At 34.2% G+C, this 23,748-nt stretch overlaps 5 protein-coding genes across 13 annotated transcripts in view; 3 read left to right on the forward strand and 2 right to left on the reverse strand.

Annotated features, from left to right (window-relative positions):
* The first annotated feature begins 1,212 nt into the window (after positions 1 to 1,212).
* Positions 1,213 to 3,472, forward strand: LOC106713329. The gene has a single exon (XM_045678228.1). It carries the CDS (start codon positions 1,363 to 1,365, stop codon positions 3,367 to 3,369), a length of 2,007 nt encoding a protein of 668 aa, XP_045534184.1. The 5' UTR covers positions 1,213 to 1,362; the 3' UTR covers positions 3,370 to 3,472.
* A 709-nt stretch (positions 3,473 to 4,181) lies between these two features.
* On the forward strand, positions 4,182 to 6,652 carry LOC106713306 (uncharacterized protein C18orf19 homolog A). Of its 2 annotated transcripts, XM_014506075.2 has the most exons (4): positions 4,182 to 4,652; positions 5,638 to 5,783; positions 6,309 to 6,498; positions 6,593 to 6,652. In XM_014506075.2, exons 1-4 carry the CDS (start codon positions 4,297 to 4,299, stop codon positions 6,612 to 6,614), a joined length of 714 nt encoding a protein of 237 aa, XP_014361561.2. In that variant the 5' UTR covers positions 4,182 to 4,296; the 3' UTR covers positions 6,615 to 6,652. The 2 variants fall into 2 exon arrangements, with proteins under 2 accessions (XP_014361561.2, XP_045534714.1); XM_045678758.1 differs by lacking the exon at positions 6,593 to 6,652 and having other exon boundaries at positions 6,309 to 6,577.
* A 2,062-nt stretch (positions 6,653 to 8,714) lies between these two features.
* On the reverse strand, positions 8,715 to 12,273 carry LOC106713320 (LIM domain-containing protein jub). Its single transcript, XM_014506106.2, has 6 exons — positions 10,554 to 12,273; positions 10,290 to 10,459; positions 10,158 to 10,220; positions 9,920 to 10,085; positions 9,060 to 9,200; positions 8,715 to 8,940 (listed from the first exon to the last, which is right to left on the reverse strand). The coding sequence occupies exons 1-6, from the start codon at positions 12,046 to 12,048 to the stop codon at positions 8,831 to 8,833; spliced, it is 2,145 nt and encodes a 714-aa protein (XP_014361592.2). The 5' UTR covers positions 12,049 to 12,273; the 3' UTR covers positions 8,715 to 8,830.
* Positions 12,274 to 13,668: 1,395 nt separating this feature from the next.
* LOC106713319 (DNA-directed RNA polymerase II subunit RPB2) lies at positions 13,669 to 17,281 on the forward strand. The gene has a single exon (XM_014506105.2). It carries the CDS (start codon positions 13,705 to 13,707, stop codon positions 17,233 to 17,235), a length of 3,531 nt encoding a protein of 1,176 aa, XP_014361591.1. The 5' UTR covers positions 13,669 to 13,704; the 3' UTR covers positions 17,236 to 17,281.
* A 910-nt stretch (positions 17,282 to 18,191) lies between these two features.
* LOC106713314 (piezo-type mechanosensitive ion channel component) overlaps positions 18,192 to 23,748 on the reverse strand; it is a 52,803-nt gene continuing 47,246 nt past the window's right edge. For all 8 annotated transcript variants that reach the window (XM_045680788.1, XM_045680818.1, XM_045680745.1 and 5 more), the window contains 5 exons: positions 20,648 to 20,745; positions 20,186 to 20,280; positions 19,427 to 19,530; positions 19,000 to 19,141; positions 18,192 to 18,655 (listed from right to left, as the gene is read on the reverse strand). In XM_045680788.1, the coding sequence (XP_045536744.1) occupies positions 18,512 to 18,655; positions 19,000 to 19,141; positions 19,427 to 19,530; positions 20,186 to 20,280; positions 20,648 to 20,745 (583 nt within the window). In that variant the 3' untranslated portion in view covers positions 18,192 to 18,511. The remainder of the gene's footprint in view (positions 18,656 to 18,999; positions 19,142 to 19,426; positions 19,531 to 20,185; positions 20,281 to 20,647; positions 20,746 to 23,748) is intronic.

Here is a 23,748-nt window from a genome sequence, read left to right on the forward strand (position 1 = left end):
TTTGTTAAAAAGAAAATACTCCGGTTAGTTGACTAATGTAGAAAAGTTTTGTAGTTCACCTAAAATTCTTAATAAAACTCCGTGGCTTCTATAAACATAGAAATAAACTACAATAACCATTTTTGTAGAAAAAAAATCTAATAAAAATAATGATTTTAATTCGTTCCTTTCCTTAATCTAGTTATTCCTTATTCCAATATATATGTCAGTAACCTTGGAGTAAGCCTGGATTATACCTATTTTTATTAATTGTAACTTCGATAGTAATGTATGTACTTAGTGTGTTGAAATTACACAATGAATTTAAATGTGGTTGTATAATAGGGGTAGTAACAAAGTGGTGTGAGAAAAAGTAAGATTCCGCAAATAGTAATTTAAAAGGTGAAGTATGCCTTTTAATTTGGAATAATGTCTAGTTAATTTTATATTATTACAAGCGAGGAATTTAAAAAAAAACAATGTGTATATTACTCTGCCGCCCCCGGGAACCGCGAACTCGGGACGGATTGCCAGTAAATATTCAAATTTATTAGCTCCTTGACTAAATTTTTCAAAGTCGTCTGAAACAATTGTGCTTATTTACAGTACCGATGAGGGCGTTAAAAATTCAAGGGCGCTAATTATTATTAGTAAAATGTTGTTCAACGTAATATTTGTATTGTCTTGGTGTAGGAGTTTTTGAAACACATTTGCACAGTTGCCACAGACAATTAGCTATGACTTACATACACCTGAACATACAATTGGGGTCATTTTCAATTGTTAGAAATACACATTTTCCCATCAGACTGAACCATTTTGACCAGCTAGGTGTCATTCGAATCGTCTTAATTTACATCGGCACAAAACACATTGTTAATGTTAGGTAATTTTTTTCTACTTTCGTGTGAGTGTTAATGATGTATGTAATAAAGGAATTATTATTATAGTGCATAGTAAAGTATAACCTGACCTCGGTGCTGTTGGGGACCAGAAAATGTGAAATCATTCGCAATTATCGATACTTAATCATCCAAATAATGTCCAATTAAGTGTAAGGCAAAGGAGAGAGAGAGAGACAATGAGACAACAGAGGTATATTGATAATGATAACTATTGCGTGTTTTGGAGTACCTATTTTGTTTTTATTTCACATAAATTAATAAAACGGTGTGACAAACCGTACACTAAGTTTCATGCTCGAAAAACAAAATTGAATATACGCCAACGAGAAGCATAATATTTTTAAACGTAACCGTGAAGAACAATCGAAATGTAATTTTACACACATAACTTATTGACAAGGAGTTTCATAATCACAAAGCGGAACAAACACTCGCGTATGTGTAAATACTTTACAAGGAGAATGGTTTGTTTTTCAGTATGGGTCGGACCGCAGCTGGGGCAGGAGGAGGGCAGGGCGGGATCAAGCAGCCTGCCGCCGTTAACGGAAGCTCAGCCATTCGACTCAGATACCTTTTCCTCACCGCCACCGTCTTCGGAGGAAGCTATGTCCTTATATCTCTCACTACTTACACTAACACCGTATACGTCAGCAACGAGGCTCAATTCGGCTACTCGAGGGACTTACATTATCAAAAAGAACAAAGTGAGAGATACACGATAAGAACTAAAGGCTGCAGTATACCAGGCCTCGACCCCTACGATGAACATATCAAAGAATTTGTAAAATTCCCCCGGAATATGAAGTCATGTCCTAACGTCAATAAAACTTTGTTACAAAATAACAGGACGCATATTTGGGTGTTGGAAGAAAATAAGGCACATTACAATATTACTGAAGATCAAGATTTCTCTTGTTGCTACAAAGCATTTCATCGGCCTGCGACTATACAAGATATCGACGGTACAGAAATAGACGATCGTGTCAAGTATCAAGATTGTATTCATTTTGACGACTTCATAAAAGTGACTGACGAATTTGTGCGAGTTTTGTGTTATTCCGATGGGTTGGAAAGCTATCAACAATTTTTTTTATTTGCACCACACAAAGAATTTATGTCACACGGTAACAAAGAAATAACGGGTTACAAGCGAGCATATAATGTAATAGTCATGGGCATAGATGCAGTTTCGAGGATGAACTTTCACAGGACGATGCCTAAAACATTACAGTTTTTGAAGAGCAAAGAAACTGTTGAGTTGATTGGATATAACAAAGTTGGCGATAATACGTTTCCAAATCTAATACCTCTGCTTCTCGGAATCAAAGAAAGTGAATTGAAAACAACGTGTCTGCCTTATGATCAACTGACATTTGACAACTGCCCGTTTGTGTGGGAGTGGTTCAAGCAGGCGGGGTACTACACGGCGCTCGGCGAGGACTCCTCGCTGTTGGGCAGCTTCAATTACTTGAGGGTAGGCTTCAGCAAAACTCCCACGGATTATTATCTCCATACCTTTATAAATGAAGCCGAAACAAAATCTGGAAAAGTCAAAGATTTTAATTCGTACCTTTGCATGGATGCAAAGTATTTTTTTCAAGTTTTGTTAGACTACATAGAGGATTTAACGATAACTCTAAGATCATCGAAATTATTTGGATTTTTCTGGGAAATAACTATGAGCCATGATTATCTTAATTATCCAATGATAATGGACTCCAGTTATGAATTATTTTTTAAGAAACTGGAAAGATCCAACTATTTAGATGATACAATTGTTGTACTTTTAAGTGATCATGGAATGAGATGGGGCGATATCAGGTCGACAAAGCAAGGACGATTAGAGGAAAGATTGCCATTTGTAAACATTTTGTTGCCACCATCATTTCGAGAAACATACGTTTCGGCGTTTAACAACCTGCGAATAAATAGTCGACGACTGACCACACCGTTTGACTTACACGAAACATTAAACGATCTCGTAAATTTAGAATACATTGAAGATGATAAAATAAGATCTCGAAGTAACGAATTCTATGCTTTTAAGAGAGGTATTAGTTTATTTTTACCGATACCGGATAACAGAACTTGTGAAATGGCAAGTATCGACGATCATTGGTGTACATGTCATAAGGGTAAAAAGTTATCCAAGGACAGCAGCGAAGCAATTGAAGCAGCAACTCATTTAGTGCGTCAGTTGAATTATCTTCTAAAAGATCATATTCAATGTGCTAAACTAGTTCTCTCACAGTTAATCGATGTTACGGAAATGGAAGTAGGAACTCCAAGTGTTGATGAAGTAGGTTGGCGAGAATTTATGGTGACAGTTCAGACCACTCCCGGTAATGGAATATTTGAAGCGACACTCCGACAAAGTAAAGTCGAATGGACACTCGCCGGTACTATCAGCAGACTAAATCTTTACGGTGATCAAAGTATATGCATACATAACTATCAACTCAAATTATATTGCTATTGTCAATAATGGAACCCGTTTATACGAATAACTTTGTACGTGAACAGATTTCATTTTAAATATCGTATGAAATCTAATCCTTGTAAGAAGAGAAAAATTTCCGGAAACTGAGTTATGAGGACTATTTTTAATGTGGACTGGACTGGATAGAGTTTCAAATATATAATTTTATGTGTGTGGCATATTGTATTACATACCTTATGCTGAACAACATTGTTAATTATTTTAAATGGTTTATAAAACATTTTTTTTATTTTCCTGTATGCAATCCCTAAATCGAAGATTTTTCTGTTATTAAGTAAATATTGTAAACAAGGAAATTTATGCTAGTGTATTCATAAATAAGATATATGTGCCGCTCTTATATACACTGAACGTTAACGCACTTATAATTCGGGAGCATGATTTATTATTTTGAAAGTATGACTATTAAGTTATAGTGGTTAAATGTGCCCCACCAAGACGATCCAAGGGAATAGGGACTACTCACTGAGTTTATAAATATTATTGGTATTCATAGAATTTTAATAGAAAGTGGCCAGTGGGATTATTATTTCTCTTTTGAACTATTTTAAGTGCATTTCTGAAGTGATCATCAATACCGCCATGTAGTCGATGCTAATAGTGGTTTTAGTGTTAATGCAATGTTTATAGATTCTTTAAAATTATTTTATATCTTAAGTAAGTATAATAAAACTTTATACGTATTTTTCATAATATTGCAAAGTAAGCAAAAAGTTTTTTTTTTGTTTTAATCGAAATTACAAAAATATGGTTTAGAATATTATAACCGATAGCAACACTGATAATTTACCTGTCATGTTGTCATTGTCAATGTCATTTTCAACCAATACAAAAATAGTGGTGTTAGCGGCATTTTTATAGCATTTCTAAAAAATGCGTAAGAGTTAAACAACCAATATATATTTTATTATAATGGCTCTTGCTTTTAGAATTTTGTATAGAAACAGTCGATATATTAACGACACAATTATACCTGCGAGATGGTGTTACAAAACGTCGAATCCTGCTCGAATCTTGGCTAGTGGTATTTGTTATCAAAAAAACACTGGTGTGGTAAAATCATTAAATAGAAGACATGAGATTAATTTAAAAGCACCATTACGGTCATGTAGCACACAGAGCAATGATGCAAAACCGCCCACAGAACCAAAAAAAGGGCTAGTCCAAAAGTTTAAGGAAATGTATAGAGACTATTGGTATGTAGTTTTACCTGTGCATATGACTACATCAGCCGTATGGTTTGGAAGTTTCTACTACGCAGTACGAAGGTAAGATGTAATAAAATAATGTAATATGATTTAGATGTCATGTTAAATGAATTGTTTGGTTCAGAGTGATGAAACCTTGATGAAACAAAAGCAATAATTTTTTATGTGATTCAAAAATTATCATGAGGTGTAATTCCCATTACAAATATTACTTAAATAGATTTATTTGTTTGATATTTTAATTTTGGTCTTATGTTACATTATAATTGAAATAAAACTATATATTTATATTTCACGATTTTAAAATATGTTATTAAAAATTAATGAGTATTCATCTCAATTAAAATAATTGATTAAGTCATTATTTAAATTTATTGAGCACATAAAAAGACATTAGCATAATGTTATATGTAAGTGACCTTTCTTTTTAATGACATGAATAATAACCTTTTTCATTCATATTTTTATTATTCATTTACATTTATCTGTTAGATATTTTCAATGGATATTTCATTGAGTTATTTCAAGAGCCCTGCTTGTAATATGCTATACTCTTATTGTGAATTTTGACTGCAATGACACTTGGTGTTTCTGTTATGTCAAAAAGAATGTGAGAGCTGAAAATATGTGCCCATTAAAGTGTCTCTATAGTACATTTTTGTTTATCTTACTAATATTATAAACTAGCTTTTACCCGCGACTCCGTCCGCGCGGAATAAAAAATAGAAACCGGGGTAAAAATTATCCTATGTCCGTTTCCTGGTTCTAAGCTACCTGCCCACCAATTTTCAGTCAAATCGATTCAGCCGTTCTTGAGTTATAAATAGTGTAACTAACACGACTTTCTTTTATATATATAGATGTGAATGTTTGAATGAATGGATGGATGGATGTTCGTTTGAAGGTAACTTCAAAACGGCTGAATGGATTTCAATGAAATTTAATGTAGATGTAGACCATAGTCTGGAAGAAAACATACGCTACTTGTTATGTTTTTTTTTTAATTCAGACAACTAGTAATTAATAATTGTTGTTTTTATTACAGTGGTGTTGATGTGATTGGTTTACTGGAAAGTTTAAATATCAGTGAAAAATTATTGTCACCATTAAAGGAGTCAAGTGCAGGTTATTTTGCACTTGCGTTTGCACTTTATAAATTGGTCACACCACTGCGATATGCAGTCACAGTTGGTAAGTTTTATTTTATTATTTATTGAAAAGACTCATTTTATTTCTTTGACTTTTAAAGGATAGAACTTGTCAAGCTCATAAATCAACTTTCTCACATAAAAACAAATAATAAGTTATAAAATTGCTTTAACTAATACAGGAACAACTAAAACACTCACAAACATATGTCCATTGTCGTCGCTCACTGCCTCGTCCGCGAAATAATACCAGTCCCACTCACCCTGTTGAAGGGCCCCCGATGGGCTCGAAACTAGTTGGTGCCGACACCGGACATATGTACGTGATTGTTTTAGCCGTTCCTATATTAGTTAATGATAATGTCTCATGAAACTTTGAATAATATATAAAATTGCTTGTTTTGTGTGTGTACATATTTTATTGTCATCACATGTGTGATTGACATCTTTAACTTACTCCCGTCAGAAGTGTCTGAATTAATTAAATTACTTTCTGTCTAGTCTTATTCTCTATAGACAAAGTTTTAAATTGTAACATTAATTAATTAAATAAATATTCTGTATTAAGGTGGGACTACTTTTGCAATAAAAAAATTGCAAGCACTGGGCTGGATAAGACCTGTGCCTTCAAGAGAACGAATAAAAGAAATGATTCAAGAAAAAAAAGAAAACCTACAAGATCGCTTACATGAAAGTAAACAACATTATCAGAGTCAAATGAGAGAGAAGGGTTCTCAGGTTATGGAAGAAATGAAAAGGTACAAAACTGAAATGCACAACATTAAGAACAAAGTTAAGAAGATGTAAATTGAAAAAATGTCTTTTTTTATACTTTTCCTTTTTTTTTTTTAGCAAGTTTAGACCAAAAGAATAATTTGCAGTCGACTACTTAAGTAGTAAGGGATGAAGGAATTATAAAACTCTGTTATAATTTTGAATAGTTTATTGTTTCATAATATAAATATAAAAGTAATGCTTAACAAATTGTTTTTATTTTTCAATTATTACATGACATCATTTATGAAAAAAAACAGTCATATTTCTAAACCAAAATGTACACATATAAAACAATGATAACTACATTAAGTACCTACAGACAGCACAAAACTGGAATGTTTACTGAAAAAGATTATCTTTTCATCTAATAATTGTAACAATTAACTGCCACCAGGTGTGCTGTCATTACTACAACTTTTAAATTAGTAAATGCATTTAGATAAACAGTTATACCCCTAACACCGACAGTTTTACATACAATTTTTGTTATTGTATATATTTTCAAGCAAAACCTTATACCCCTTTTACAATTTGCACTAAATCCCAAACTGTTTTATGCAACAGTTATATCAACCTTATACATTTAACTGAAATATAAAGCAAAATATCATCTAACATTATCACAAAGCATCATAGGCAACCATAACAATTATTGTAGACAAATCACATTTCTAATACTAATATCTATTCAAATATTTCATTTGTGAAGTCTTATTTGTGTCTTTTTGTAAAGCAGTGATTGTCAAACTTATTTCTTTCACCGCCCCCTTTAAAAATCAATTATATTTCAGAGCCCCCTAATTTTTATTCAGCCCTCAAACTTAAAAACCACAATTTCATTACTTTAATTAATTTCAATGCCCCCCATTTTTGGGCTCCTTATCGCCCCCTCCTAGGTTTTAAACGCCCACTTTGGGAAACACTGTTGTAAAGGGATAGCATATTTTCCTTCCAAACATCAAAAATAATTAAATTATTGTAATATATTATTTTCATTTAGTTATTAACACGTTAACTGCCATAGCATAATTTTGATGATGGCATTTTCTTTTTTTTTGTTTTTGGTGTTATATTGACATCAATTATTTGTATTTATTTTCCTTAAAAAGTTTATGTACATAAAACCAGTTATACACGTAAAAATGTTAGGCCAAGATGAATATAGTTTGTTGGGGGCCTTGTCATTCAATTTCAATAGAGAAAAAGCCTCGAAAAGTGCTTGACAGCTCCCTGGGTTCATTTGAATTTTTGAATTACATGCGTTTGCGTCTGGCACTCGTGACTGACATGGCCCTAACAGATACCATATTTGTCAAGCACTGGTGCCTGCGTGGCAGTTAACGTGTTAAGAAAATTGTCTGCAGTTACATGTACAGTAAAACAATGCTTATTGTGACTTATTCAATGGTAGTTATGTTTGTATTGTTTTACAAGCTATTTTAAATATTAAAAATTGCCAGTTAAATTTGCAATTAATTAAAATAAAACCTACGTTAAAGCCGCTTTCATGTTACAGACTAATTTGTTCATATAAAATACCAATATCAATATATTGAGCAAATCATGCACAATCGTTACATATTGCATGAATATTGGATAGTATTTGCTATTCCATAACAAGACAAAAACTTTATAAATAATTAGTGCACTGTACTTTCCACAAAATTATTCATATATTCTTAAATATTTCTTATTTTGGAGTTAATTATATAAGTAATTGATAGTCATTGTGAAACTATTTATACACCACTATTTTTTAATTACTGATCAATAATAGTTTCCGCCCATTCTATTATAAAAAGCCGCAATTACATTTACCTACTCCCCACCCACCCACTCACCCCACTACAGCCTAGCCATTTTTATATTAATTAAATTACTTGCAGTATGTATGTTTTATGTTTGTAACAAGTATTGTGTACACAATTTTTTTAAATGTAACTTATTAATTTGTTGAGTAAAAAATAATGACTACATATTTAAGATCATATAAGCATTCCATATACCTCATTTTTTTTAATGAAAATTAAATAATTGCGCTATATCTTATCTTACTAATATTATAAATGTTTAGATGGATGAATGTTTGAAGGTATCTCCAGAACGGCTCAACAAATCTTGATGAAATTTGGCACAAATGTAGAACAAAGTCTGAAAGAACGCATAGGCTACCTATTTAATTTTTTTTTTTGCTTTAATTCGCGGACGACAGCTAGTTCATTTATAAACGACTGTTTTAAGTGACGTATAATTGCTTACAAAGTTTATGTCTATATTTGTAACAGCATATAATTTCCAAAGATCAGACCAGTGTTAACCCATGTATTTATATGAGGCTGGAGACAAGTGAGGCGCTGGAGGCATCCCGGGGCCCGTGGCCGCGCCGATAGTGGCCAAGTGACAGGCGCGACACATCAACTTTCCTGCAGATAAATATTTACTATTTAACAGTGATATTTTATGAAACAATTAACAGAAATAATTTCTTTACAAGTACTCCCTTTTAAAATACCCTCATCAAAATGACAATTTAGCATCTTACCTGCTAGTGGATAACAGCGTTTATCTGGTTCATCAGTGAGCTGCATGCCGCACACACAGCACATATAGCAGTCTACATGGAAGTCTCGGTCCATTGATACTACTCGCACTGTCTCATCTGTGCCTTCCACTGGAGTGATACCTGTGTTATATATACATATTACAGCAGTAACTAAGTTGATCTTACAATGAAAATTTTTATTGTCTTCTTGACGGGCACTTTAACTAATGGGGCATTATGGATTTTTGAGTGAGGCCATATCGACGCTGGAAAGCGTAAACGCTGTAACCCCGAAAATATGAACTTTACAGGAGAGCCAAAAAATCATAACTCGTCAGCTGATACGCCTACAAGCATGCGGTATTTAGCAATGTTGTGTAGTTTGTGCTAATCTATAATAAAATCATTATCGTTTGAAAATGGTTGAAATTATTAACGTGTGAAAAACATATTCGCGATTTCAAGGGTTACTGCGTTTATGCTTTCCAGCGTCGATATGTTCCACTATAAGTTGTGATATAACAGACATTAAACCTAAATGAGCTCCAAGGTTTCCCTTATAATGATATATTATTCAATTGTACTTGTAAGTGATATAAATTTACACAAATCATATCAATTGCATTTAATCTTATCATGAAGGATTGCATATGTTATGTTATGATAAGCCATTTATTGAAAAATATTTCACTTCTTCTTACAAACAATTCCAAATATATCAAAGATTGTCCCATCTTTAAAAATGTTACAGCTAGTAAACATGTTGCTATCAACCTATCTAGTACTGAACAAATATACTGTTAATTACATTTCATTATATTTTTAGTTTTACAATATAAAATTAATAGAAACAACAATACCTTTGCCACAGCTTGCACATTTCGGTGCAAACATGCGATGATAGTCATTCACACAATAGATTTTGTTGTCCACATCCACTGTGAATGGTACTCCATCCAAACATTCATTACATATACAGCAACGGAAGCAGCCAGGGTGGTAAGACTTGCCCATGGCTTGTAATATCTGCAATATAATAAATATATATTTAGTATGTTGCATTTAGACAGTTATTAATTGTACAGGCAAATATCTTACCATTTCCATGATCAAATGCCCACAGATTGCACATTTTTCAGCAGTTTGTTGGAAGCCGGAATACTAGACATAAAGAAATTGTTAATGACTTTTCATTAATCAAAATTAATCTTAATAACTAGATCCACATACCAAGTAATCTTCTTCACAATAAACTTTCCCATGAACATTGTAAAAAGCTTTGCCGCGCAATGCACGGCCACAGGAGCAGCAAATGAAGCAGTTGGTGTGGTACAGGTTGCCCATTGCCTGGCATGCTTGTCCTGCCCCTGTCACACCACCACGGCATGTGTGACAAATACCTGTAATACAACAAATACACAATATTTATGTTTACCACAGAACAAATTTCAAATATTGTAAATAAATACACAAAAACATTTGATATCAACATACCAAAATATTCACCATCTTCATCCTGTCTTTCCATTTCTTCTTCAAGCTGTCTAGTGAGCTCTTCAATTTTCCGCTGGGCTTCACTAGGGCCAGGAGGCCGAGGTGGAGTAATACTGTAAGGCAGAAGACTTTTTCCTCTTCCACCAGAACCTCTTGAACCGGCTGACACCTGAGAAACTGAACTTGGAGTAGGACTAGGAGCTGGAGATTGTGCTGGAGAACAAAGTGATGTCAGCCCAGATGCCAAATTTCTAGATCCAATTGACTCAGATGCAAGTGAAACATTATCCCTTGTAGCTGCAGCCACAGCCGCCGCTGAGGATCCACCAGTCATACAAACATAATCAGAGCCGTTAGTATCATCAACAATTTGCATCCTGCTATTGAGAGGAGTCTTTATATATCCTTCATTAACTGGTGCTAGAACAGGTGCTTTATCTTTTCCCAGTCCATTCCCAATGTTGGGCTTAGGATGAAAGAATTTTGGGGCAGGTGTTAATGTTTGTACTTCTGTGGCAATATTTGCTTTGGGTCTTTGTGCACTAGGTGCAATTGAGGCATATATAGCTGTTGATGGTATGGTAACCACTTTGTCATCAAAACTCACCGTATTATCACTTTTCAAAAGGGCACTGACATCTGTGTACTTTGGTGGAGCAGACTTCATTATAGTGTAATCACCACTGTGATTGTTTTGAGCTTTATTATAAGAAGGAGGAGGTGCTTTTTCAACCTTTGTCTTGTCATTAGTCATATGTAACATAGTTCTGTTTAAATTACTATTAGGTACTTGGGGTCCAGGAATGGATCCCTGTTGAACAAATTGCTGGTCTTGAGCTGGTTGAGCCTTGTATTCAGTTTTTTTATCATTATCTGAACAAAGCATGTTTTCATAAACAATTGGGTTTAATTTAGACTTTGAGCTCACTGGTACCTGTGGTTGAGCTTTACTGTACCTTGTGTCATAATATCCATCCGAAACAGGGGGTGGGGGACCCTGTTGGTATATCTGATGGTAATAAGGTGGCTGGGGTGACCGCTGTTCGCCGTAATAATCTATATTTTCATAAACTGGCGGAGGATATTGCGGATTGGTATTTCCAGGTATTTCATACAAATCTTCAGTTTGATAACTCAACGACCTCTGAGAAACACTATCAACCGATCTCGTTGGACTTACAGGTAGAGCCGTTGTATTAATATCACATTTACTTAATGAAGCTATTGTTTCAACACGTTTCGGTGTTGCGAATTTTGAGGCTGCTATAACATTGGAACGTTCGTAAAAACTATAGTCCTCGCGATTTGTTGGGGCGCTGTCCAAAGTAAAACTCTCAATAGCTCCTACAGGCCTGGCTTTACCAACAGCACTTATATTGGCAGGAGCACTATGCGCTTGCTCAGTATCGTTCTCAGTTTTGTTAGATATTTTTAAATCTTGCAATCCAAGAATACATCGTTGTTCTTCAGCGTTGCTTCTTCGTGAAGAATCCATAATAATAAAAAACCGCTTAATCTAATCACAAATGAATTATTAATAATCACTACAAGAAACAAAAGTGAATCATGGTTGTGTTCTAATGAAATGTTCAACAAAACAACAGACGAACAGAACAAACCAAAAAAAATAATGACGTACTTGCTACTTGATAAAACTTTAACTTCAATCCATACAATACGTATTGTATTGGATTTGTAGTATTGTATGGTGGGTGGTTGTAGGTGGTAATCTGGTAATACAAATACTAAAACTAAAATAGGGATGTAAAAAAAATAATCGATTTTGAAAAAATCGATTATTTTAAGGTTTTTTACGATTTTTATGGAACGATTATTTTTTTTACAAAAATCGATTTTTTAAAAATCGATTATATAATTTATTCGATTTTTCAAAAAGCGCTATCGATGAAACATTTCACGCCCTGCGACATATAATACGATAAACAAGTTCATTAAAAATTGTTGTAAATGAACGAGTCAGTTTAATATATTTTTATAATCTAATTCTTATGCCTTCTAATATTAAATTAAATGAGAAAACAACTCTGTCTCGCTTTTACGCTAAAACTACTGAACCGATTTAAATTAAATTTGGTACAAAGATAGTCTAGATCTAGTGCCTGAAGAAAGGACATAGGCATAGGCTACTTTTTAAATAGAAATAGAATAGAATTGACACAATAAAAAAAAGGGTTTGCAAGTGGTTGAAAGATGGGATGAGAAACTATATGGAAGTATCATGAATTTTATAGTTAGAAGCGTGAAACTTATTTTTAGTCTGTTAATTTGATATAAATAAATATGACATTTAAAATTTGTAAAAGTGTTACCCTCTAGGGAGCAAAATAACAATAGGGAATAGGAGATGAAAGTTTGTATAGAAATATATAAGGTTTATGAGAATGTTTTGTAAGTTCAATATGTTTTGATGTAATTTTTATAATTGTAAGTAAAATAATTAGCGTAAATAATTGAAATGCTACCCGAAAACAGTGTTTCACGCGGACGAAGTCACGTTCACAGCTAGTTTGTAATATTTGTGATAGATTTTTCTTGTGTTTAAATGATATATTTTCGTTTTTAAAACCATAAGTTTGTTGTTTTGGTTTAATACATCTACTTAATTTCATTTTATTCTATAAAATGTTTTATGGCAATAAGTGTTTAGGAAATATCTATTGTATTTTTATGTTTTCCCTGTAATTTTGAAATTTTTTCCAAAAATCGATTAAAATCGATTATTTTTTCTTTAATAATCGATTAATCGACTAATCGATTTTTATCAGCAACTGTAAAAATCGATAATCGAAAAATCGATTTTTTAACTCAATGTTAACATCCCTAAACTAAAACGATAACCCAGACGAGAAAGAGAGAGAGAGAAGTCATAATAAAAAAGCAGTTAATTGGAAAAAGCTTGGTAGCAGCTACAGTTGTAGCAAACCGCAATTTTTAACCGATTTCTTGCTTCTTGCAGTTATTTTGTACTCTTTGATAGATTTTTGACATTCGACAATCTTGTACTCTATGTACTATGTCCTTCGCCATTTTGTCATATTGCGTGTCGCACTTGGCAAACGTTGTTGAAATTGTTAAACAAAATTAATTTTAAAAATATCAATTACACAGTAATTCTTCTAAATCTAATATAATGTACGACACTGAAGATGACCAGTTCGAGGAGGAAGATAACGAGGAAATTTCATCGGAACTCTGGCAAGAAGCTTGTTGGATTGTTATCAACGCTTATTTTGATGAAAAAGGCTTAGTACGCCAACAACTGGACAGTTTCGATGAGTTTATACAGATGTCTGTACAACGTATCGTAGAAGATTCTCCTCCTATTGAATTACAAGCAGAAGCACAACACTCGTCCGGTGAAATAGAAACGCCTCCGAAGTATTTGTTGAAATTTGACCAAATTTATTTATCAAAACCTACCCATTGGGAAAAAGATGGAGCACCTTCTCCTATGATGCCCAATGAGGCACGTCTTCGTAACTTAACCTATTCTGCACCATTGTATGTAGACATAACTAAAACAATTGTAAAAGAAAATGAGGAACCAATTGAGACACAGCATCAAAAAACATTTATAGGGAAAATTCCTATAATGTTAAGATCTACTTATTGTCTACTTAGCAATTTAACTGACAGAGATTTAACCGAGTTAAATGAATGCCCACTTGATCCCGGAGGTTATTTTATTATTAATGGATCTGAAAAGGTCTTAATTGCTCAGGAAAAGATGGCTACAAATACTGTGTATGTGTTCAGCATGAAGGACGGAAAGTATGCTTATAAAACTGAAATTCGGTCATGTCTTGAACACAGTTCACGACCCACATCCACCTTATGGGTCAACATGATGGCTCGGGGTGGTCAGAGCATTAAAAAGTCTGCAATCGGTCAAAGAATTATTGCCATTGTACCATACATTAAGCAGGAAATTCCTATTATGATTGTGTTTAGAGCTCTCGGTTTTGTAGCTGACCGAGACATATTAGAGCATATTATCTATGACTTTGATGACCCAGAAATGATGGAGATGGTAAAACCGTCTCTAGATGAGGCTTTCGTAATTCAAGAACAAAATGTGGCACTCAACTTCATTGGTGCGCGTGGTGCACGACCAGGAGTGACAAAGGAGAGGCGCATAAAGTATGCCCGTGAAATTTTGCAAAAAGAAATGTTACCTCATGTTGGTGTCTCTGATTTTTGTGAAACAAAAAAAGCCTATTTCCTTGGATATATGGTACACAGATTACTCCTGGCTGCTCTAGGTCGCCGTGAATTAGATGACAGAGATCATTATGGAAATAAAAGACTGGATCTTGCTGGACCTCTGCTAGCTTTTCTTTTTAGGGGATTGTTTAAGAACTTATTGAAAGAAGTAAGAATGTATGCTCAAAAATTCATTGATAGAGGAAAAGATTTCAATCTTGAATTAGCTATTAAGACAAAGATTATAACTGATGGCTTACGTTACTCGCTGGCTACTGGTAATTGGGGAGATCAAAAGAAAGCTCATCAAGCAAGAGCAGGTGTATCCCAAGTATTAAACAGATTAACTTTTGCTTCTACCTTGTCCCATTTGAGACGTGTTAATTCACCAATAGGTAGAGATGGTAAATTGGCCAAACCCCGTCAGTTACATAACACATTGTGGGGTATGATTTGTCCTGCTGAAACTCCAGAAGGTGCAGCTGTAGGTTTGGTGAAAAACTTGGCTTTGATGGCATATATTTCAGTTGGAAGCCAACCATCTCCAATTTTAGAGTTTTTGGAGGAGTGGTCTATGGAAAATTTAGAAGAAATTGCTCCGTCAGCTATTGCTGATGCAACAAAAATATTTGTGAATGGATGTTGGGTTGGTATTCACAGAGATCCAGAACAACTTATGGCTACATTACGAAAACTTAGACGCCAGATGGATATCATTGTCTCTGAAGTCAGTATGATTCGTGATATAAGAGATCGAGAAATAAGAATTTATACTGATGCAGGAAGAATTTGCAGGCCCTTACTGATAGTTGAAAATGGAGCTTTACTGTTAAAGAAGAAACATATTGATCATCTTAAAGAAAGAGATTATAATAATTATGGTTGGCAAAATTTAGTTGCTAGTGGTGTGGTTGAATACATTGATACATTAGAAGAAGAAACCGTAATGATTGCTATGAGCCCTGATGATTTAGCACAAGTTAAAGAGTATGCTTACTGTTCAACATACACACATTGTGAAATTCATCCAGCTATGATTTTAGGTGTATGTGCATCTATTATTCCTTTCCCAGATCACAATCAAAGCCCAAGAAATACATATCAAAGTGCTATGGGTAAACAAGCCATGGGTGTTTATATTACTAATTTCCATGTCAGAATGGATACACTGGCTCATGTTTTATACTATCCACATAAGCCTTTGGTAACCACACGGTCCATGGAATACTTACGTTTCCGAGAATTGCCGGCAGGTATTAATTCAATTGTTGCTATCCTATGTTACACGGGATACAACCAGGAAGACAGTGTTATTCTAAATGCATCTGCTGTTGAAAGAGGATTTTTCAGATCTGTATTTTACCGGTCATATAAAGATTCCGAATCAAAAAGGCTAGGTGATCAAGAGGAACAATTTGAAAAACCTACAAGACAAACATGTCAAGGAATGAGAAATGCCTTGTATGATAAGTTAGATGATGATGGTATAATTGCGCCAGGAATTCGTGTTTCAGGTGATGATGTTGTGATTGGAAAAACAATCACTCTCCCTGAAAATGATGATGAGCTCGAAGGGACAACGAGACGGTACACGAAACGTGATGCTTCGACATTTTTGCGAAACAGTGAAACTGGAATTGTTGATCAAGTTATGCTGACGCTGAACAGTGAAGGTTATAAATTTTGTAAAATACGCGTTCGATCAGTACGCATTCCTCAAATCGGAGATAAGTTCGCTTCACGTCATGGTCAAAAGGGTACCTGCGGAATCCAATACAGGCAAGAAGATATGCCATTTACTTGCGAAGGCATTACACCGGACATTATTATTAACCCACACGCTATCCCATCTCGTATGACAATTGGTCACTTGATTGAATGCATTCAGGGTAAAGTTTCGTCCAATAAAGGAGAAATTGGTGATGCAACACCCTTCAATGATGCCGTAAATGTACAAAAAATATCGTCGCTGTTACAAGAATATGGTTACCACCTACGTGGCAATGAAGTTATGTACAATGGTCACACTGGCCGCAAAATAAATGCTCAAGTATTCTTAGGGCCAACATACTACCAGCGTCTTAAGCACATGGTAGATGACAAAATTCACTCCCGAGCCCGGGGACCTGTGCAAATTTTGGTAAGACAGCCTATGGAGGGCAGAGCTCGCGATGGTGGTTTACGTTTCGGAGAGATGGAGCGCGATTGTCAAATAGCTCACGGCGCCGCTCAATTTCTCAGAGAGCGGTTGTTTGAAGTGTCTGACCCATATCGTATACACGTTTGTAACTTCTGTGGGTTGATAGCCATTGCAAACTTAAGGAATAATACATTTGAATGCAAAGGCTGTAAAAATAAAACTCAAATATCCCAAGTGAGGTTGCCATACGCTGCCAAGTTGCTTTTCCAAGAGCTCATGTCAATGAACATTGCACCAAGATTAATGGTAGTAAACTAGATTATAAGACTTCATGATGTATGTTTATGATAACAATAACAATAAAAAACTTGAATTTTTTATTATGATTTTTATTATCACAAACTGACATTAAATGCAGCTTAATACAACAAATACAATACAAAACCCTACAATAAACTTCATACTTAATTAATTTATATTTATATCTATATAAATTGCATATAATGAATGCCTCATTTGTCAAATCAATTAATTGCTTCATTCGCATTCATTTTAATTTACAAACTTTCGAAATTATGACAGTAGATAAATGCTATGATGGAAACTTTTTGAATGTTGGTGTTTTCACTTTTTAAACATATAATTTTAATATTTTCAGAACAAATCATATTTTAATATTTAATTTTAGTGTATGTAGGCATGACAAGAGGCATTCATAACTGCATAGAATTGAGGTAAATAGATTTAAAAAGCAGAACAACAGTTACAATAAATAGGACATTTATATGTTAACGTGAATAAAATATATTCAAAATTTAATATAATCAGGAAATAAAATTGCACCTGGTAATCAAACTTTCCGAAAAAATAATGATTACCTTAAACTTTCAAATCTCCACTTGGTATAAGGCAAAAGTTTTTTTACTTGCATAAATAACAAGCAATCATCAAAATATACTATTATCTTAAAATAGATAATTTAATATGTACTTCATTGATTTACATACTTTAACGAGGTTTTAATAAATACCGAATGACTTAACTTGATAGAAACTATAAATAATTTCCATTATTTTAAGTGAGAGTTAAAAATAATTGACTAAGCACATAGTATAAAAATAAAAAATGCCACTCAGTCCATTTTACAAGCTGTTACAGTCATTTATATGTATATTTCTATTGTAATTTTAATTTAAAATTACCTAAGAGAGCATATAAAAAGTTCACATAAATTATTTAAAAAAAAAATGAAAAATAAACAATTAAGTACTAGTAATAAATAAGAGCAGAACGCTGGTAATGACATAAAAATGATTGTATGTGCACGATTTTGTAAATATGCTATAATTGATTTGCCCACAATAATTTGTAAAGAGGCTGGAACTTTAAAGCACCGCTATTACTCTTAAGTAACCTAACTATCCCTTACTGTACAACTTACGTATCTATCCAAAACGATCCATAGGAAAGTGCAATTTGTATTGAAGGTTCAATACTTCGTAGTCTTTATATAATAATATATTTTCAAATGGATGGCAGGAAAATGGTTTATCGACTGTAATCATGTATTCATACTCGACTATGTGTCGTATGGTCAGCGAGAGGCGGGCAGCGCTCTTTGCTCGTCAGGCTCCTCCTTGGGTCGAGTCCATTTTATCATGGTCTCGGGTGAGCGGTACAGGAATACCAGTTTAGCGAACAAGTCTTCTTCTAGCGCCAATTCAAGCGCTTCACGCACCTGGACATTAAACAAAGCAATGGTTGAAATTCATAATAAACTTTTTTACAACATGACTGCTTGAAAGCGTATTGTGAAAGATTTGATGCAAAAAATACATTTTTGTAACAAATGCAAAAAAAAAGTAGATGTGTGGAGTTGTTCTGTTTTTTGTGTGAAGAATTGTCTAAAATGATCTTATTATACTTTTCAACTTTTTTTTATATACAATATGCTTTAACGTACAGTTAATAGTAATGTATCTAAAAGTCGAAAATTTTCAAAAAAAAAATCATTAATCGGTATGTTAAGCTAGATGAGGTTATATGAGGCGGTGAGAGGTGGTGTGAGGTCAGTATACGTACGAGGTATATATCGAGGCAGAGCTGCAGCACGCGGTCTACGTTGGGAAGGTCGTCGAACATGATCTTGGTGTAGATGCCGGAGAAGAAGCCGCGCAACACACGCGATGCCAGGAACACGAACGTAGTGTACAGCCCGATGATACTGAACACATATGTTAACACTTTCAAAGCCGCCTTGACTTTAACAAGAAAATACGTAGCGACACGGAACGTGTTATTAAATCTGGATAGGAACAATCTCGTAAATTTTTATTTTTGAATCTATCTTACATATTAATATTTCACAATTTTTATTGCACTTTTTCTCTTAGTAGTTATTGAAAATGCAACAAATGCATACATTTCCACAAAATAATTCGAAATGGCGTTAACTAGGTATACGTGTAATGGAATGGAATGGAATGGAGTGTTGATGATGATGACTCACCCGCCGGCGGAGATGAAGTTGAGCGTCTCGGGGAACAGCTTGTCATTGAAAGTGTACATGACGAGCATGTCACAATTATTCATTGGTATTGATGCCATCGGGTCCTGCGTAAATATCAGATATAATAAAAAAATTACTATTACATAAATAACAATATACAAAATTTATAATGATAATAAAATTAGCGTCTAACAAAAAACCTGGTCTCGTTATTTATTCAACAAAAAAACTTTTGAGAGGTGCATATGTGCATATGACAACGGGGATGTCTGTTGAAAACACCTGCGTCACTTTACCTATTCAATAAGATTATAGACAATAGACAAAAAAAGGATATGTGAACCTGTGATAGAAGCGCTGCTGTCGCGGTTGGTTCTATCAGAATATAAAACATACTTAGCCATAGGAAATAACATGGCAGATACAGTATAAAACGGATCGTATGTCATTTTTATATGTTGACGTGGGGGGCGTTACTGAGCTGTCATAATATAGTTTAAATTATACCCACTAGCTGAGATAGTCTTGACGGTCTATACCAGGGATCCCCAAACTATTTTGGAAAAGTGACCCCTTTTCCAAAATAAACTGTTACCTCAGACCCCAATGGCCAAATTACCTACTTTTAAGATCATTTATTATTATTATTAATTCTGACTTAGGTCAATAGAAGAAGACAGTGAGAATTAGCAATGCTTTAAGATATGAACCCCTTTGGTAATCCCTGGTCTATGCTAAGTACTATTAGTAAATATATACCCTGGCTTCGCAGTCCTCGCGCACGCGCCAGTACATGGCGCCGCTCTCACGCTCCAGACGTAGCTCCACGTTGCGATACAGCCTCGCGTTCTCATCTGTACACGTTCACAATCACATTCAATCATTAATTTAAAATTAACCCTTTCACTCTCAAGGGATATATTTTTCCCTTCTACAAAAATCGTTATCGATAGTTCAATTATTATTTAATCGTTTTTTTTTTTACTGAATGTTTAAATAAAACGTATGTCCAAAGAAGCAAATGTGTTTCTGAACGAATAAAAAAAGAAGTGTGCTAAGCTATTGTAGCTTAAATATTGTGTTGTATTGGCATATTGAAAATCTTATGGTCCTGTAAGGGCTAATCGTTAAATTAAAAATAAATCATTAAATTAAAATGAATCATTAAATTGACAATCATTGATTACAATAAAAAAATGAAAAATAATATTTAAAACTTACCGTCATCAGTGGTGGGAGGCATAAGCTGGTACGCAGGCTTTGCCGCTCCTTTGTTGAATACTTTAACGAATTTCGGGAACAGTGTCTTTACATGTAACCTAAATAAATAAAGTGACATTTAGTACAGATTACGTAGAGACCATAGATAACGAATTAAGTGTTACACAAATTGTAATAAAATGGAAAACCTATCACTATACATTACGGAAGTGCCAAATTATTGCGTTTCTTTGAAAACCCAATGTTCAATTAATTCACATAAATTATTAATGTTTTTATTTAATTCTCATAAATATTGTTTTTGTATTGGCAACATTTAAATTAGTAGAATTTTTCCTATGCTGGCAACAATTTTGTCACTCTGGAACATAAGTATTTGCCACTAGTACGCACGCTACCTTTTCTAATGCGTGTAATAATTAACTATTCAATAAATAGTTAAATCAAACCACAGTTGTTTAATTCAACAAAGTGGTCCATCGATCCGCGAAAATTAAGTGCGGCGATACAGTGACTGTCCTCGTATGGTGTGGTGTGTAGGGAGTGTGTGTTTCGGCCATTTCTGATTATCATCCCCGGGTTACGCGGCTATAGCGCGGAATCTGACCCAAATCGTCGTGGACGGCTGTAATCTACGGTCCCATATCGAAGGAAAGAAGACCATTTCTATAAATTGGTGAAGTATTTTTATATTTTAAATTGTGGGTGATTCTATATTCAAACCCACTCGCCATTTTTGTCATCTCAGCGGGTAGGCGTATAAACCATAGTGAAGTTCCATCTATAGTCTATGGTTACGTCCGGCCGCCCGCTGACAGAATCATTCGTTCTATAATTGGACTGTCAACTCTGTGGGCGCAACTGACAGAAACTGTCAAAGTGACGGATGACATCTTACTTGGTTTGTTTACATTAGTTTCGCTGAGTATATCTTCGAGTTTAAACAATAAATAGTGAATTATTGTGTGGTGTTCAGTGAAAAAATCAGTATTGTAAAATGTCTAACGACGACCTGAAAAAATTGCGTGCTAAAAGGGGCAGTCTCAAGGCCGTAATAACGAGGATTCAAAATTACGTTAGCGATCCCCTAAACTTAGCTTCCGCCGGTATAGACTTATTACAGACACGAAAAGAAAAACTCGTGAGCACATTCGAAGATTACGAACAGGTCCAATTAGACATCATTTGTTTAGACTCTTCAGATAATGAAGATATATCGGCTATCGAAAATGCGTATTTTGATATTGTTTCAAAAATCAACCAAGCCTTGAGGGATTTGAAAAGTAGTGAAGTCTCTAATTCAAGTAATATTTCAACTTCAAAGTTACCAAACATTGAAATTCCATCATTTGATGGTAAGGACTTCACCAAATTTAAACCCTTCATGGACCTTTTTATAGCAGTTATTGACAGTAACAAGACATTGTCTAATGTGCAAAAGCTTTTTTATTTAAGAAAATATTTGAAAGACGATGCTTTAGCTATAATAGTAAACTTACCAATTGTTAATGAATCTTACCCTGAATGTTTAACTTTATTAAAGAAGCGTTTTGATAACAAGGCGCGGTTGATATCCAACCACATAAATATACTTTTAGATTTACCCCATATGGTAAAAGGGACAGCCTCCGCTATACGGTTGCTTATATCAGAAGTTCAACAGCAGCTATATGCTTTGAAAAATTTAGATCAACCTGTAGATAGTTGGGATATGATATTAATTTCTATTCTTTCTAAAAAACTTGATCAATATACAAGCAGGGCCTACCACCTCGATAGGGTGGACCTTGATAAGATTCCAACTATGTCGGAATTCCTTTCATTTTTAGAACGTCGAGCTGTAGCCTTAGAGGATAGCTCTCCGTCAGGGAATACCTCCTATGAAGGTATTCATGGTAACAAACATTCCAAACATACCACAAATGTTAGGGCCACAAATGTCGCTTCTAACAGTAAAGAAAAGGGTCTATGCGCCTTTTGTGAAAAGCACAAACATGCTATTTTTATGTGTCCTAAATTTAAATTAGCCCCTGTGGAGGGTCGCATTCAATACATTAAAGATACAAACCGCTGTAATGTCTGTTTAAATTCTCACAAAGATAAGTGCAAATATAACTTTAGATGCAGGTTCTGTAAGAAGGATCACAACTCACTTCTTCATGAAGATGACCAGAATAAGGAGGTTTCTTTATCCTCAAATCAAGTCACTAAAAATATGGTGCTCCTTCCTACAGTACAGGTAAAACTTGTTGATAAATATGGTCGTGTGGAATGTGTTAAGGCACTTCTTGATGGTGGCAGTCAAGGTTCTTTTGTCAAGCAGTCTTTAGTTGACAAATTAGGGCTGAAAGTCAATACAGACAAGGCTAGTAAAATAGTAGGTATTGGCAATAATTTGTCTTATTTAAATAAAACTGTCAAAATTTCAATTCATTCATGTGCTCATAACTTAAAGTTTGATGTGACCTGTCATGTAGTGGATAGTGTTACAACAATTTTGCCCCAGCATTATGTTGACATTTCTCATTTAGATATTCCAAAAGATCTCAATCTTTCAGACATAAGCTTTAATATTCCTTCAGAAATCTCCTTATTGTTAGGTGCAGATTTATATTTCAAGTCTATATTGGATGGCTGCATAAAATTGAAGAGTGGTCCAGTGCTACAGAATACTTTATTTGGGTATGTTGTGGCTGGAGCCATTTCTAATTCCTCAGATAATAATAATGATATTTCAGTTAACTGTGTTGTTTCTAATGATAATAACTTAGATCAAATTTTAAATAAATTTTGGCTTTCTGAGAAAATACCTGAGGAGCCACCAAAGGTTTCCTCTGAGTTAAAAATAGCTGAACAATCATTTCAGAGTTCAGTATTGTTGGAAGGCAGGTTCTCAGTAGATATGCCACTTGTTAAACCTATTGGGGAATTAGACATAGGAGACAGCTTTTCGGTGGCCCTTCAGAGATTTCTTTCTTTAGAGAACAAGTTTAAGCAAAATAAAGAGTACTATGAAAAATATAAAAGTTTTATAAATGAATATTTAAAATTGGGGCATGCTAAAATTGTTGACATAAACAGCTATGATGTTTACAGTGGGA

The sequence above is a fragment of the Papilio machaon genome, chromosome 1 (genome assembly GCF_912999745.1).
Source record: "Papilio machaon chromosome 1, ilPapMach1.1, whole genome shotgun sequence".
NCBI classification, from domain to species: Eukaryota; Metazoa; Arthropoda; class Insecta; order Lepidoptera; family Papilionidae; genus Papilio; species Papilio machaon.